This window comes from Phaseolus vulgaris, chromosome 4, assembly GCF_051622355.1.
Source record: "Phaseolus vulgaris cultivar YP4 chromosome 4, ASM5162235v1, whole genome shotgun sequence".
NCBI lineage: Eukaryota > Viridiplantae > Streptophyta > Magnoliopsida > Fabales > Fabaceae > Phaseolus > Phaseolus vulgaris.
The window spans coordinates 8,061,166-8,078,517 of record NC_143501.1 but is presented as its reverse complement, the minus strand read 5'-3'; the positions used below and the strand labels follow the sequence as shown (position 1 = coordinate 8,078,517).

Here is a 17,352-nt window from a genome sequence, read left to right as displayed (position 1 = left end):
ATCAATAGATTACCCTTTTGGGTTCTAGAGGGTGTTATCCATGTTCAGATTATGACCACATTCTATCCTTATATTCCCATTATGACTAGTCTTCAAAGTCGTGTCTTTGGTTGTCCTATTTTTGTCCATGTTCATAGTCCTTATTGGGGTAAGTTAGACCCTCGAGCCATCAAATGTGTCTTCATCGGTTATGCCTCCAACAAAAAGGGGTACAAATGTTATCACCCTCAAAGTCGTAAAGTCTATGTTTCTAAAGATGTCACCTTCCATGAAACAAAGTCTTTCTTTCCTAGTTCTCATCTTCAGAGGGAAAGTATTCAAGAAGCTGAGGTCCTTGAGTTGTCACCTTTTCCTTTGTTGCAGGATTTCATTCTTAGGATGGTTTCAAAAGGATACACTCAAACCTATGGGATCGATTATGAAGAGACTTTTGCTCCAGTGGCAAAAATGAATACAGTCAGAATTCTCCTCTCCCTGGCAACGCACTTTGGTTGGGAGATGCATCAATTTGATGTTAAAAATGTCTTCTTGCATGGAGATTCCACCTGGTTATGGTGCTATTAATGAAGGGAAATAAGGTGTGCAGACTTAAGAAGGGCCTATATGGTCTTAAACAATCACATCATGCTTGGTTTGGAAGGTTTACTCAAGCTATGGTATCTTTGGGTACCAACAAAGCCAAGGTGACCATACTCTGTTTATAAAACATTCTCAAAATAGTAAACTCATTCTACTTTTGGTCTATGTAGATGATATGATTATTGCAGGTGATGATAAGATTGAAAAACAAACTTTGAGGGAGAGACTGGCTGCTCAATTTGAGATGAAGGATCTTGGAAAGTTGAAGTACATCCTTGGGATAGAGGTTGTTTACTCTAGACAAGGCATCTTTATTTCTCAAAGGAAATACATCTTTGATCTTCTAAAAGAGACTGGTAAGTTGGGTGGTAAGACCACTAGAGTGCTAATAGAGAAAAATCATAGGATTGGGAATGATGAGGAAAACCCAAAGGTGGAGAAGACACAATATCAAAGACTTGTGGAAAAACTCATTTATCTATCACATAGTAGGCCAAACATAGCCTATGCAGTCAGTGTGGCTAGCCAATTTATGCATAATCCAAGAGAAAGACACTTGCAGGCAGTAAATAGAATTATTCAGTACTTAAAAGCCTCTCCAGGGAAAGGATTGTTATTCAAAAAAGGAGAAAACTTATCCATGAAAGTATATATGGATGCTGACTATGCAGGATCAATTGTTGATAGGAGATCCACTATAGGCTATTGCATGTTCTTGGGTGGAAATCTGGAGACATGGAGGAGCAAGAAACAAAATGTAGTTGCAATATCCAGTGCAAAGGCAGAATTTAAAGTCATGGCTCAAGGGGTTTGTGAACTATTATGGATGAAGATCATACTTGATGACCTCAAAATAAAATATGAAGCTCCTATGAGTTTGGCGAGTGATAATACGTCTGCCATCAATATTGCACACAATCCAGTACAACATGATCGAACAAAGCATGTAGAGATAGACCGACACTTCATTAAGGAGAAGTTGGATAATGGTCTTATAGTCACCGAGTAGTAGTACATCCCTTCAAGACTCCAATTGGCAAATATCTTTACTAAGGGACTTCCCACAAAACAATTCAAAGATCTTACTTGCAAGCTGGGAATGATAGATATACATTCACCAGCTTGGGGGAGTGTTGCATAATCAGGAGAATTATTCCGTAATTAAGTGTAGATTTCATTCTCTATTTATTAGGACAGATTTGATATCTTTTAGTTATTTGATTTGATTTGTATAGCTTTAATTAACTATTATTTCTTTCCTTAATTAGGTCGTAAATAGTGTATAAATTCAAATATAATCACAATTGTAAACACATCTCAAAAATACAATCCATCTATTTCTTTCAACTAAAGGATAAGAAATTAAAAAACAATAAAATATATTTCCTGATACCTGCTCATAAGTAAATATAATTCGTTTGTTGGAGGAAGCGGTATCTATTCTCTGTGGATTTCCTCTGAAATAAAAATAACGATTAAGTTAGATAGAAAATACTAATTAAGCATCATAACATATACCAAGAAGAGGATATAAAGACATAATGACCAAAGGCACTATATCCATGTTGCCGTCATTCCAAATCATAAGTTTGGCCAAAGATGACACCTAGAAGCTTATAACATTTAAATCCTAAATGGAGTCTAAAGAATGGTTTTACATCTTTATTTTATAACAAATGCATTTAAAACTTTTGATCAAGAGAATAGAAATGAAATATTTAGTTAACATACAAGACCATTCTAGAAGCCCCACTTAACAAGTTAAGCTTTATGATCGTTGGCATGATATTAGAGCCTTTTTTTATCTTTGGCATGATATTTGTCTCGGCACAAGTGCGTCGTGAGTTGTTAGAAATTGTAGGAAGATTCTAGAGATCTCTATATATAGAGGTTGATATAATGTTTCAAATAATTCAATTGAATAAAAAAATCTTCTTTCATTAAGATTAATCCTTTCAAGTCACATGTGGCAACATACTCATCATGAGGCAAGCATAAAAGACTAAAGCATAAAAAAGTACTGCATCAATAGCCTTCTTTACATTTGGAGCACATTAAGTAGCATACTCGAGGCAAGCATACAGGGGTAAAGTCATAAAAAAAGTAATGTAGTTCTCAAGTTCCTTCTTCATATCTAAAGCTCATTAACATCATGTAAGGCAACATGAATTTGCCCAAGACAATAGACATGGGTCATCAAATCGTCGTGGAGCAAACAATGTCAAAATTTCTTGGCATACACTATAAAGACATTGGGTGTCATCGGTATAGAAGGCATGAGCCTCACTCCAAACTAATGCACATGTCTTATGAGGAAGGAAAATAAGTTTGAATGAGTTGTGGATAGTGCATTTGAAACATAGCACCATTGAACATTAATCTATATCCATTGTTAACATTCATTTGCTGGTATGGATTCATCATAGGTGGTGAGATGGGATTTGTGAGCTATTCAGTTACAGTTGTGTTTCCCGTCTATTAACCCATACATACACTCTCTTAACCACTGGTCTACTATCATAATTACAATATGAATTATACGTTACAACAACAAAAAGTTTTATGCACATCACATGTTTCTCCTACATTCGTATAGGTGTAATCATACAAGTATGAGCATGCACAAAGGAAAAACTGTAACAAATCATTTACAATGAAAATTTCAATAGACAAAACAAAAGAAATAATTTTCTTATATAGTGATTATGTAAGTTGAAAGAAAAAGATTGAATGTATTTCTGAATGTCTATACAAATGTGAGTTAGAGTCTAAATTTATAGACTATTTACAACCTAATTAAGGAAAGAAATAATAGGCAATTGAAGCATGAAATAATAGGTAATTAAAGCTATATCAATCAAATCTAATCTCCAAAAGATATTAAATCTGTCCTAATAAATAGAAAACAGAAACTGCACTAATTATGGAATAATTATCTCCTAATTATGCAACAGTATAAATTCAATACTTTGTCTAAATTGCTTCTTCAGTTTGATCAAATATCAGGCGGCAAAGATCTAATAAAAAAAAATTATCAGTGAAAATGCACATTAAATAGAAAGCAATCAAGCGGCAAAGATCTAATAAAAAAATTTATCAGTGAAAATGCAGATTAAATAAAAGCAAATTGCTGCAAAAGAAACCCTAAATCCTAGATAAATTCAGTACTTTGCCTCAATCTCTTCATCAGTTTGATCTAATAAAAAAAATTAGTGAAAATGTTTATATAATACAAGCCAATTGCTGAAAAAGAAAAAAAAAAAAACATGCTTCTTACTTTTCAAAAGATAAAAGCCTCTTCCATGCAATCCACTGCATTTCTTCCTGTCAGAAGTAACTCAGAATTAAAACTAATCATGATTTTAGACACATAACAAGCATAGATCATGTATGTAGCTTCACTTAACACCTTGTTTTAGAATAGTTAGTTCATGGAATGATCTAAGATACTTTCTAACCAAGTGGTCTAGAACTAAATCCTTATCACCTCTGTTCTTCGAAATAAAATTGAATTTCAGCACAAGACAGGCCTATATGTCAATGATTGAAACTCAAACACACCCAACTACTGCAGACAGGACCATGAAATCAATATCAAAAGACAAAAAGAACATCAAGTTGCTATTTTATCAACATTTCAAAAGGCAAAGCCCTCTTTCCTATACTTTCATCACCCAAATTACATATTTTAGAGATCCATAGTTGCATGCTTTAATATGGGAAATTATCCTAGTTGAAAGAAAAAGATTGTATGTATTTCTGAATGTTTTTACAAATGTGAAAGTCTGAATTTATAGGTTATTTACAAACCTAATTAAGAAAATAAATAATAGGTAATTAAAGCTAAACAAAATCACCTCAAATCTCCAAAAGATATCAAATTTGTCCCAATAAATAGAAAACAGAATCTGCACTAATTATGGAATAATTATTTCCTTAATTACGCAACAATCCTGCAACAATTATTGCTGATAAGAAAAAGAAAGTTACCTTGTAGGATCCACTTGGTGGTACAGCAAGCATATTCCAATCAATTTCATCAACATACTTCTTCCTCTCCCGGTAAACTGCCCTAGCACTATTATATTTGGGTTGATATTCAGATATTAGTCCTTTAGCCTGCAGAACACCTCATCAAATTGCATGCAACCAAAGAAGAACTAAAGACTAATTAATACAAATTAGCAGAGCAAGCATTTTACCATAATCAATATCTTACCAACTGACGACTAACAGAATTTTCAAAGTTTTCATAGTCCTTCCAAAGTTGTTCAATGTGATGTGTAGGAGTAACAATAGCCTTCTGATAGACTTTCCTCACAGTAGTCATCCGGTGTGACTCTTCTTGACCGTTTATAGCCTGAAAGAGATCATTGAATTTGACCCCAAAATATATAAAATAATACCTAATTATGCACCAAGAATTGCAGAAAACACAAAAGGTTAACCAAACAAACCGGCAATGATTTTAGAAAGGCTATGTACTCCATCCACACTGGACCAGATGCTATGTCTGCTCCTGTTATCACATCATTAAGTGTCAAGGTATATATGTATATATATAAAGAATAGATACATTTATTCATACATATATATAACAGACATCCTCCCCTTTCCCTCGAAATTAACAAATAACATCAACTGAAAATAGTGAATTTTAGCATTAATAGTGAGTTCTGGCAAAAAATTTAGTAGCAGAAGGCTTTCAAACATAAAATATAAGTGAAATCTAAGTCAGAAGGTTAAGCATTAACTAGGACACAACTATTTATATAAGAAATTGGCTTCAACTAGACTAAAGAATTTAAAATTTCTAGTGAATAGATCTACCAAATGGTTCATCAAATTACACAAGAAATTTACAATTATAGTATTCTTATTAAGAAAAATTATAAAATTAACAATAATTTCTTAAAATTCAAAATTTATGCAATTCCCCAATAGCCCCATGCCTACATCAGACCAGTTAAACTTCAATCAATCTTTTAAGATTCATATTTTCTTTTACTTTGAACTCTGCAATAAATAGGATTTCAGACATGCACCGATCAGTAAAAACACAAAAGCCACTGACATATTCAACAATACATTTAACATTCAAAAGCAGCAACAAAGCCTTATCTGATAAGGTGGAATATGCAACACAGATTTGTCATTGCCAATAGGCTCTGACATGAACCAATCAACTCATATTAAAGTCGTTACTCTAAACAACAAGAAGCCTTTTTATGTACTATTCTTTACAAGTAGTCATGTGTCTTTCGAGAGCTTATGGCACATGTCTTCTGAGTTTATATATCAAATCAATATTTTTCCCCTTAATTATCTATTCAACCAAGAAAGATTTTTAGTTTCCTTAATACTCAAATTTCTTTCAGTCAACATTAAAATGAAATATTTGCACACAAAAAATAATACACTTGTACAGATGAGAGAACTGAAAGAAATAGTGTATTCAACCTACAATGTTGGACTTTTATTGATGCATATATAGGATACAAAGAAAAGGCAAGGCATCCCTAACCCTAATGTTGGGTACACAAGAAAAATAATCAACAATAACATTATATTCCAACACTTCCCCTCAAACTCAGCATATAGATCATATGCATTGGAACATATAAATTGAATCTTAGGTCCTCTTACAGATTTAATTAGAATGTTTGCAAGTTGCTCATTAGAGCTAACAAACTCAATAATAAGATCCTTGGACAGCAGCTTCCCTCTAACAAAATGCTAATCAATATCTATATGTTTAGTTCTCTCATGAAACACCATATTGAAGGCAACATGAAGAGCTGCCTGGTTGTCACAATACAACTTCATTTGCTCATTTTCACAAAATTTCAACTCTTGAAGGAGTTGCTTATTCCACACATGTTCACATGTAGAGGGCCATAGATTGATATTCAACTTTTGCACTAGATCGAGCAATTACACTTTATTTCTTACTTTTCCAAGATACAAGGTTCCCTTCAACTAATAGACAATATCTTGTGGTAGATCTCCGATCAATGGGACAATTAGCCCATTCTACATCACAATACCCTAAGACTTGAGTACTTCACTTGTTCTCATATAACATTCCATGTCCCGAGTTCCCTTTTACAACTTTGAGAATGTGAATCACAACATGCCAGTGATCAATGTGGGGATTTGCATAAATTGACTCACAACTCCCATTGAATAAGAAAGATCAAGTCTTGTTATAGTAAGATAGTTTTCCAACCAACCTTCTATATCTCTCTGGATTTGAGAAAAGTTTACCTTGGTCTCTCATTAACTTATGATTTGAGTCCATAGGACTATCAATAGGCTTGCAATTTTCCATGCATGGCTCCTCCAAAATATCAAGAACATATTTCTTTGTGAAATGATAACACCTTTTTCTGATTGTGTGACTTAAATACCAAGGAAATCTTTTAGATAGCCCATATCTTTGGTCTGAAAGTGATTGAATAAATGCTTTTTTAATTGACTAATTCTAAGGATATCATTTACTATAATGACAATATCCTCAACATAGACCATAAGACAAACACACTTTCCATAAGAAGTACAATGATCTGCCTCACTCTATTTCAATCCAAAAATCTGCACAGTATGACTAGATTTACCAAACTAGGCTTGAGGTGATTGCTTCAAGTCATAGAGAGACCGATGTAATTTACAAACTAAACCAGACTCCCCCTAAGCAACAAATCCAAGAGGTTGCTCCATGTAAATCTCCCCCTCCATATCACCTTGAAGAAAGGCATTCTTAATGTTAAGCTAGTGTAGAGGCCAGTGGCAAATGGAGCCATAGCAAGAAAAACACGAACATTATTGATCTTAGACACAAGAGAAAAAGTATCACAACAGTTTGAGACCATAAATCTAAGTGTATCCCTAGGTTACTAGACAAGCTTTGAGACGATCTACTTCACTAGTATGACCTACCTAAACAACATAAACCCATCTACAACCCACAAGCTTTGTACCAGGAGGAAGAGGTACAGGCTCCCAAGTACCACTTTGTTCTAGTGCATGCATTTCATCAATCACCCCTTGTCACCATCCAGTGTAATCAAGTTCCTTCTTTGTGAACACAAGAATAATATTGTTAGGAACAATAATGGTGGACAGGGAGAAAACACAAGAGGAATACGGAAGAGACAAACGATTACAAGTAGAGCAAATAGATTTTCTAAGAGCATCAAACCAAATATGATCACAATCAAGAGAAGGTGATGAGGATGAAGGATCAATGGTATGGGAATCTAGTGGTGGAGGATCTAAGTCACGGGTATCTTCAAGCAAGGATGGAGTGATTTGTGCCCGACGCTGGTATGAGATGAGGTGTTGGAAGAATGTCATCTACACTATGACCTTATGTTTGAGAGGAAGAAGAAATAATCAATGGATCACAGGAAGGACCACTAAAAAGAGGAAGAATATCCCAAGAAGACACACTTAACGGCCTTTGCAGAAAGCTTATCAAGACTTGGAGAGACATTATGAACAAAAACAAGTATACCCAAACATACGGGGAGAGACATCATATAGCGGTTCATTTAGAAAAATTATAGAGTGAGGAACATTATTTTCAATAGAGGCACAAGGCATCCTATTGATTAGGAAAAATGCAGGGAAAACTGCATCTCGCCAATTATGAACAAGAACATCAGTGTTCAACATTAGAAAGCATGCAAGTTCAACATTAGTATTCCCTCGGACGATAAGAATGAAGAAAACGCACCATAAAAATATTCTTTAACATTATTAATTGAGAGAATTTTAATTGTCTTCCCAAATTGGATTTTAATTCCATTGAAGAAAGACATAAATATGAATAATAATTTCATATTTGTCTTTCATTAAATAAACCCAAGTACATCAAGAGAATTCATCAAAAAGGCTACAAAATAATTTAAACCAAAAGAATGAGACGACTTGTCCCCAAATATCATAATGAATATTAGAAAGAAAACAAAATTACATCATGTTTCAGACTCTTTAAGAAAAGAAGACCTAACATGTTTTCCTAACTGACAAGATTCACAATCGAAAGCTTGAATGTGTTTGAAACTAGGAATCATGATCTTCAATTTTGACAAACTTGGGTGACCTAAACAATCATGCAAAAGTTTTGGGGCTAGAGTTGCAAAACAAGATATTGAAAGACTCACGTTTTAAATAATAAAGACCACGTGAATCATGTCCTTCTCCAATCAAACGACCCATATCATGTTCCTTTATAACAAAGGAATTAGTAGTACAGGTCACAAAATAGCTTAAAGAAAGAGTCACTTGACTCAAAGAAATTAAATTGTAAGGACAATGAGGAACTAACAAGACAGAATTTAAATTTAGAGAAGGAGATAAAGAAACTTAGCCAACTCCTTGAGATGCCTCTTTGGATCCACTGGCAACAATAACAAGATGAGGAAATTTTCGGTAAGAAATAGAAGAAAATGAAGATATGGTATGAGGCACCTGAATCAAGAATCCATAGATTATGACCCTCCACAGATTGAGAAAAGCATGCAATTGACACACTTAGCATTGAATACGGTTGACCTTGATTGATTGATTTCTCAAACTTTTACCTCAAAAATTCTTGGTACTCTATCAAAATGTTTAGATTATGATTTTTCAGATTTAGACACATGAGTAGCTTTATGTTGCATAATCAGGAGAATTATGTTATAATTAAGTGCAGATTCCATTTTATATTTATTAGGACAGATTTGTTAGTGATTTGATTTTATTTGATTTGTACAGCTTTAAACACTCATTATTTCTGGCTTTCATTGCCTATTATTTCTTTCTTTAATTAGGTTGTAAAACAGTCTATAAATAGAGACTGTAATCACATTTGTAAGAAATCTCAGAAATATATTTCATCTATTTCTTTCCACTTGGTATCAGAGCTCCTGATCTAGGAGACTCTGCTTCTGCAATTTTTTTTTAGCCTTCATTGCTGTAATCATTTTCCTTGACAGCCTTCATTGCTGTAATCATTTTCCTTGACAGCCTTCATTGCTGCAATTATTTTTTTTTTTTGGACAGCCTTCATTGCTGCAACTTTTTATTTTCCTTATCCTTTCTCCATTAACCACCACCACCACCTTGCACCATTGACCGTTACTGCCACCGCCATTGACCACCGCCGACCACCACTGTCGTCGCTCGCCGGAAACTGCACCGCTCGCCGGAACTGCCACTGCTCGCCGGAAACCGCCGCCGGCCGCCGGAAACCGCCACCGGAAAATTTTTCCGGTGAACAGGATCAAATTTTGCCAATCTGAAAAAAGTTGGTTTTGAACTCTCATGGACTCCCTTAGTAAGCCATCTAGCTATTGTTCCTTTACTATGAGTGGTAAGAGTTCTAGTTTTTTATCCTTTAATGCTTCTAGTACTGAAAATATCTGGATTATAGACTCTGGTGCTACTGATCATATGACACCTCATTCCTCTTTTTTTTCATCCTACACTACATTACTGTTGCTGATGGTTCCACTACCCCCACTAATGGTTGTGGTAACATTCACCTTCAACCTTCATTTCCTTTAAAAAATGTGCTTCATGTTCCCAAACTATCCAATAACCTCTTGTCTATTCAAAAGATTACCCAAGATTTAAATTGTGCAGTGGTATTTTTCCCTTCCCATTGTGTTTTTCAGGATCTTGCCACGGGGAAGACTATTGGAATTGCTAAAGAGCAGGGCGGGTTATATTATTTACAGCATGAAGAAAGTAAAAAGGCTGCTAGACTACAGGCACACACTTCTAATCTTCAGCAAGGTCGTGAATCTTGGTCATCCTCTCAGATATGGCTTCAACACAGACGTCTTGGTCATCCTCCATTTAGTACCCTAAAGTCCTTATTTCCTGTTTTATTTACAAAAGTGTCTGCTGAGTCATTTCATTGTGATGTTTGTCAGTTTGCTAAACACCATCGGACAACTTTTCCTCCCAATGGTAATATCTCGGGTGCAAAATGGTTTGTTTCATTTATTGATGATTGTACTCGGGTTACTTGGATATTCCTCATGAAAGATAAGTCTGAAGTTTTTCACTTGTTTGTAAAGTTTTACAGAATGATTCAAACAAAATTTGAAAGTCCAATTAAGAGATTGTGTTCTGATAATGGAAGAGAATATGTGAACCAAAACCTTTCCAAGTTCCTTGAGGAAAATGGAGTTGTTCATGAATTCACCTGTGTGGACACTCCTCAACAAAATGGAGTTGCTGAAAGGAAAAATCGTCATCTCCTTGAGGTTACTCGAGCTTTACTTTTCCAAACATCTGTTCCTAGATCTTACTGGGGGAAGCAGTCCTGACTGCCACTTATTTGATTAATAAATTACCCTCTCGGGTTTTAGAGGGTGTTACTCCTATTCAGGTTATGACCACATTCTATCCTTCTATTCCCATGTTGAATAGTCTTCAGAATCGTGTCTTTAGTTGTCCTGCTTTTGTCCATGTTCATAGTCCTTATCGGGGGTAAGTTAGATCCTCGTGCCATCAAATGTGTCTTCGTCGGTTATGCCCCCAACAAAAAGGGGTACAAATGTTATCATCCTCAAAGTCGTAAAGTGTATATTTCCAAAGATGTCACCTTCCACGAAACAGAGTCTTTCTTTCCTAGTTCTCAGCTTCAGGGGGAGAGTATTCAAGAAGCTGAGGACCTTGAGTTGCCACCTTTTCCTTTGTTGCAGGATTTCGTTCTTAGGGAGGATGACAAAGACCCTGCACCAACATCATTACCAGAGAAGAATAATGAAGACAAATATTTTGGAAAACAATATCAGCGAAGGCAACAAGAACCCGTCCTGGTCGAACAGCAACTTCAATTGTCTGAACCGGAGGTAAGAACTCATACCAGTGAGACTCTTGAGGACACCTTAAATACTGCTTTTGAACCTACCCTGAATGATTTACCTATTGCCTTGAGGAAAGAAAAAAGATCTTGTGCCAAATATCCTATATCCCAATTTGTGTCTACAGAAAAACTTTCTATGCAGCACCAGAGTTTTCTTTCAGCTATTGATTCTATCAAAATCCCTTCATCGGTACAAGAAGCCTTAAAAGATGAGAACTGGATTCGAGCCATGAATGAAGAAATGAGCGCGTTAGAAAGGAATGAGACTTGGGAGATTGTAGAGAGACCAAAAGATAAGAAAGCAGTGGGTTGTAGGTGGATATACACAGTTAAGTATAAGTCTGATGGCACACTCGATCGGTATAAAGCAAGGTTGGTTGCAAAAGGGTACACTCAAACCTATGGGATCGATTATGAGGAGACTTTTGCTCCAGTGGCAAAAATGAATACCGTCAGGATTATTCTCTCCCTGGCAGCACACTTTGGTTGGGCAATGCATCAATTTGATGTTAAAAATGCCTTCTTGCATGGAAGCTTGGAGGAAGAAGTAGACATGGAGATTCCACCTGGTTATGGTATTATTAATGAAGGGAATAAGGCGTGCAGACTTAAGAAGGCCCTATATGGTCTTAAACAATCACCTCGTGCTTGGTTTGGAAGGTTTACTCAAGCTATGGTATCTTTGGGGTACCGACAAAGCCAAGGTGACCATACTCTGTTTATAAAACATTCTCATAATGGTAAACTCACTCTACTTTTGGTCTATGTAGATGATATGATTATTACAGGTGATGATGAGATTGAAAAACAAAATTTGAGGGAGAGACTAGCTGCTCAATTTGAAATGAAGGATCTTGGGAAGCTGAAGTACTTCCTTGGGATAGAGGTTGCTTACTCAAGACAGGACATCTTTATTTCTCAAAGGAAACACATCCTTGATCTTCTCAAAGAGATTGGTAAGTTGGGTTGTAAGCCCACTAGAGTGCCAATAGAGCAAAATCATAGGATTGGGAATGATGAGGAAAACCCAAAAGTGGAGAAGACACAATATCAAAGACTTGTGGGAAAACTCATTTATCTTTCACACACTAGGCCAGATATAGCCTATGCAGTTAGTGTGGTTAGTCAATTTATGCATGATCCAAGAGAAAGACACTTGCAGGCAGTAGATAAAATTATTCAGTACTTAAAAGCCTCTCCAGGAAAAGGATTGCTATTCAAAAAGGGGGAAAACTTATCCATGAAAGTATATACTGATGCTGACTATGCAGGATCGATTGTTGATAGGAGATCCACCACAGGCTACTGCATGTTCTTGGGTGGAAATCTGGTGACATGGAGGAGCACGAAGCAAAATGTAGTTGCAAGATCAAGTGCAGAGGCAGAATTTAGAGCCATGGCTCAAGGGGTGTGTGAACTCTTATGGATGACGATCATACTTGATGACCTAAAAATAAAATATGAAGCTCCTATGGGTTTGGCATGTGATAATAAGTCCACTATCAGTATTGCACACAATCCGGTTCAACATGATCGAACAAAGCACGTAGAGATAGACCGACACTTTATTAAAGAGAAGTTGGATGATGGTCTTATAGCCACTGAGTACATCCCTTCAAGACTCCAATTGGCAGATATGTTTACTAAGGGACTTCCCACAAAACAATTCAAAGATCTTACTTGCAAGTTGGGAATGATAGATATACATTCACCAACTTGAGGGGGAGTGTTGCATAATCAGGAGAATTATGTTATAATTAAGTGCAGATTCCATTTTATATTTATTAGAACAGATTTGTTAGTGATTTGATTTTATTTGATTTGTACAGCTTTAAACACTCATTATTTCGGCTTTCATTGCCTATTATTTCTTTCTTTAATTAGGTTGTAAAAGAGTCTATAAATAGAGACTGTAATCACATTTGTAAGAGATCTCAGAAATATATTTCATCTATTTCTTTCCACTTGAGTAGCTTTATCTAGAAAACCATGGAAGCAAAAACAATGAGTAGCTTTATCTAGAAAACCATGGAAGCAAAAACAAAATTTTTAGGTATGACCCATTCTCTTGCAATATGAGCATTGAGGACACCCACTTCTACCACCACGTCCTCCTCGTATAGTCCAACCAACTCCTCCTTTTCCACAAGGGACTGCCATTGCAGACTTTCAATAAGTTCAATTTGATTGTCATCTTTCTTCAGATTAGGCACTAGAAAAACTTTAGTCATTAAACCATCCAAAGAAGGGATTTGGTCACCAACTATAACTTGATCATGAAGGTGATCAAAATCTGAATGTAAGCTTCTCACAATCAAAACCATATAATATCTATCCAGTTTCTTGTTAAGATCCTCTAATGAGTCTGTCACTAGGAATCTTTCAACTTCTACTGCAACCCTAGCCTTTGCCAAATGTGAGATCATATTATGGTTGGTCTAGTTGATAGAAGTTACTCTTTCAATTGCATCAAAGAGACATTGATATCGTTAGCAAAAATTTCTTGTACATTCTTCCGAAAAGGGAAACGTATTTTGACGGATTGTGCATCTCTAAAACATCATACTCAACTGATCGCCATAAAACAGCACATAGTTGGAAATCAATATTTTGCCACTGGGATCTGTCTGCCTCAGAAATAGTGCTAATTTTTGTTTCTAAGTAATCATGGTATCCTTGACCAATAAACCATAATTCTACGGCGGCAAACCAAGACAAATAATTCTTCCAATTAAGCCTTGCACTTGTAATGGTCGGAGTAGCCGAGAAGAAAGGACCAGAACCTATTGAAGCCATTTCAAAGAGGAAGAACAATGACCAAACCTGAGATAAAGAAGAGAAACCCTAAAAATTGTGAGAGTGCATGTGCCCCAACACAAAGGCACATTAGAACCGTAAAAGGAAGTCAGAAACAAATACAAAAGAGTTAGATGAATCAAACGAAGGTGTCGTTGAGAGACTCTGATGATTGGAAGACAGCATGTGGAGGACACACGCCACAAACAGGATACTTGTGCATCGGCACATGGCTGATCGGTTGGTAGCACAACTACTGAGGTTGGGTCGCACTCCTTGAGCAGCGAAGAAGACAGAGCAGGATCGTACTCATTCTGATACCAACTTGAACAGATGAGACGACTAAAAAATTAGTGTATTAAACCTACATTGTTGGACTTTTATTGATGTATATATAGTATACAAAGAAGAGGCAAGGCATTTGCCTAAAACCCAACCCTAAAGTTGAGTACACAAAAGAAAAATAATCAAAAATAACATTACATTTTAACAAATACAAATAATATTTCACCAATAAAACAATCTTCCATTAAATATTTTTTAAAACTTCTATTTTCATAGTTTCCTATATTTAAATATATATATATATATATGCAATCTACATATAATTTCCAGTTATCACAAAAGCATATGTCATGGCTTCAAGGCACATAAATGGTTTCCTATGTAACACTCCTCGTACAAAGCCCCTTAGGCTTGAATTGCAGACAATAAACAGCCCAACCCTACATTGAAATCCACATACAAAATGAATAGAGGTAACAAGTATCAAATTCTAGACCACACAACCATTGAAGCCCTAATACAATGTCAAACAACAACTCTTTGACCTTGAAGCATGGGCAATGCATGGACTAACCCTACTATGTGCTGAAATCCAAGTTTAATTTAGTAGAATGGGCGCAACAATGATTGAACTATAGATATTTGGTATAGAACTCTAATATCAAGTTAGAAACCAATTACCTAACAGCTTAAATTATTGGATGATGACAGACAAGTGGGTTTATATCAAAGAAGCTCCACTAGAAAGCATGTTTCCAATCAAACAACTAAAAGCAATATATTTGTGTATTTGTGTCTCCAAATATCTTTTGTCTTTCTCTACCCATCCAACAGACCAATTTTAGTGTCCACTTCTCCAACTAGGGGCCTTTATTTCTAATCAATCTTCTTTTCACCAAAGTCTTCACTAGTTGCTTCTCGGATGAACAAATCATCTTGTGAGTTTCCCTCATTTCCGAAATAGTTGCTACTTCAATCCAACAAAACAACTAAGATAATTCGCACAGGACAAAGAAAAACAACTTACCAACACAGTTAAGCATAAACTCAAAAGCTTTTCTTGTCTCTTCCTGACCCTCCATGCCCTTCTTGTCATTGACCTTTCTAATGAAACGAATGTAGCACCGCCTATATACCAAAGGATAGATTGAAACAAAAACATCATTTGCATGTACCAAAAGACCAGCCAAATAAACAGGCTGCTTCATCCATTTTCACAAGAAAAGCAATCTTATACAAATTTAACATCAAACATAACTTAGGATAGAGAAGATGGGTCACATTCAGAGAATTGAGTATTTTTCAAGACCTTCTATGATTTAACTATTTCTGTGTGAATACTGTATTCGAAGAGCAGTTATTCACTATCTCTTGGGCACTCAGTTGTTAGCAAAGTAGTTAAGTCAGTTACACATACGCTGTTAAGTCAGTTACTCAACTAACTACAGCTGTCACTATGACAATGTACTGATCCTATAAATATTGCAGTGTAACCTCTGATCTTTAAGAAATAAAATCAGATTACTTTTCTTCCTGAAAACTCTCTTCTACTTTGAACAATTTCTAACTGTTATAAGTAAAATGTCCCATATTTTAAAGATACCCTTGCAAGAATATCTATGAATAACAATTGGATAGGTGCCCTCAAGTAAGCAAACCAATAAAACCTTACAAGATACCCATCTGAAAATAAGTTTACTAATATTAGTTGATGAAACAGAAATGCAGCTATACAAAAGCAGTAATTTCGTAGCCTGTACACTTCCCAGAAACCTCTCTATCCCCACCCCCAGCTGAAAATCATCCAAAAGAGACAGTAAAAAAAAAGTACATAAGCCAATGCCATAAACAAGATTAAGCAAATAATATACCATAGAGGAATCTGAAGACAATGCAACAAACACCGACTAAATATCTGTTTTGTAGCATCATCATTATTAGTAGCCATATGTGCCTCCACATATTGCCTCCAAAACTTGGCCTGGGCACAAACAAGTATCAGCAAAAATCAGTCCCATAGCACAGAAGAAGCGACATAATTTAAATCACAATACACAATCAAAACCATAAATTGATTCCAATAACAACCACCAAAGTACTCAATAAGAACACTTACAGCAGTTGGAAACAATAGCAGAAGCTGCTCGTATATGGGTGTGGCCTCCGCAACCGGTAAATGCTGAACAGCACAGAAACAAGATGAATGAGCTAAAGGGTATGCAAAAAATATGAACTTGGGAATTGCATCCGAACCTGAGCCTCGTTTGCCAAGATTTCCGCGGTTTCAATGTTGTACTTGTCTCCGCCACTGATTTTATCCTAAAAATTAAAATTAAATAAAAAAATGTCAATTTTTTATGCGCATCAACAACGTAGGAGGAAAGAATGAAGGTGTACCATGTTGGAGGTCAGAAAGAAAAAACTCCAGGGACAGTTACGCTTTCATGTGGCCCAATTTTGAAAAGGGTAGAAAAGGGGAAGAAGAACAAGAACAAGAATAACCGGGTATTTTATTTTTGGACAAAATGATGATTAATTGAAAATTGTTTCGATGTGGGGAATTTTGCCTTATTTGTTTATACTGGTTAATTAACAGCTAGGTTATTCAAACAATCAAATTAATTTAAAAAAAAATAGATAAAAGTTACGGATAGAGGAATAATTCTATAGTATTTTTCCTTGTTATTTTTGTTCGTAATTATATTTTAAAATTTAATACTTTTAATCCTAAAACTATTGTTATATTACATAGAATAATTGACATATACCTACTACCCACTTAAAATATAAAAATAATATATATATATATAATTTATAATCTATAA

The 17,352-nt window shown here is 35.4% G+C and overlaps 1 protein-coding gene and 2 pseudogenes across 6 annotated transcripts in view; all 3 read right to left on the bottom strand.

Moving 5' to 3' along the window:
• The window catches only part of CSTF77 (Tetratricopeptide repeat (TPR)-like superfamily protein), a 37,769-nt gene extending 20,672 nt beyond the window's left edge, over positions 1–17,097 (bottom strand). For 4 of the 6 annotated variants that reach the window (XR_016520379.1, XR_016520378.1, XR_016520377.1 and 1 more), the window contains exons 1-10: positions 16,925–17,077; positions 16,781–16,846; positions 16,644–16,706; positions 16,399–16,508; positions 15,555–15,655; positions 5,037–5,098; positions 4,799–4,939; positions 4,570–4,698; positions 3,857–3,903; positions 1,973–2,036 (exon numbers count right to left, since the gene is read on the bottom strand). Coding sequence is in view for 3 of the 6 variants with exons in the window: in XM_090301230.1 (XP_090157356.1) it covers positions 1,973–2,036; positions 3,857–3,903; positions 4,570–4,698; positions 4,799–4,939; positions 5,037–5,098; positions 15,555–15,655; positions 16,399–16,508; positions 16,644–16,706; positions 16,781–16,846; positions 16,925–16,927 (786 nt within the window). In the remaining 3 variants the exon portion in view is untranslated. Of the gene's footprint in view, positions 1–1,972; positions 2,037–3,856; positions 3,904–4,569; positions 4,699–4,781; positions 4,940–5,036; positions 5,099–15,554; positions 15,656–16,398; positions 16,509–16,643; positions 16,707–16,780; positions 16,847–16,924 lie in introns of all 6 variants that reach the window. The other 2 variants (XM_068645954.2, XM_090301229.1) reach the window with 2 other exon arrangements.
• Positions 6,221–7,042, bottom strand: LOC150027869 (secreted RxLR effector protein 161-like; annotated as a pseudogene).
• LOC150027868 (uncharacterized) lies at positions 13,368–14,366 on the bottom strand (annotated as a pseudogene).
• Positions 17,098–17,352: the final 255 nt, after the last annotated feature.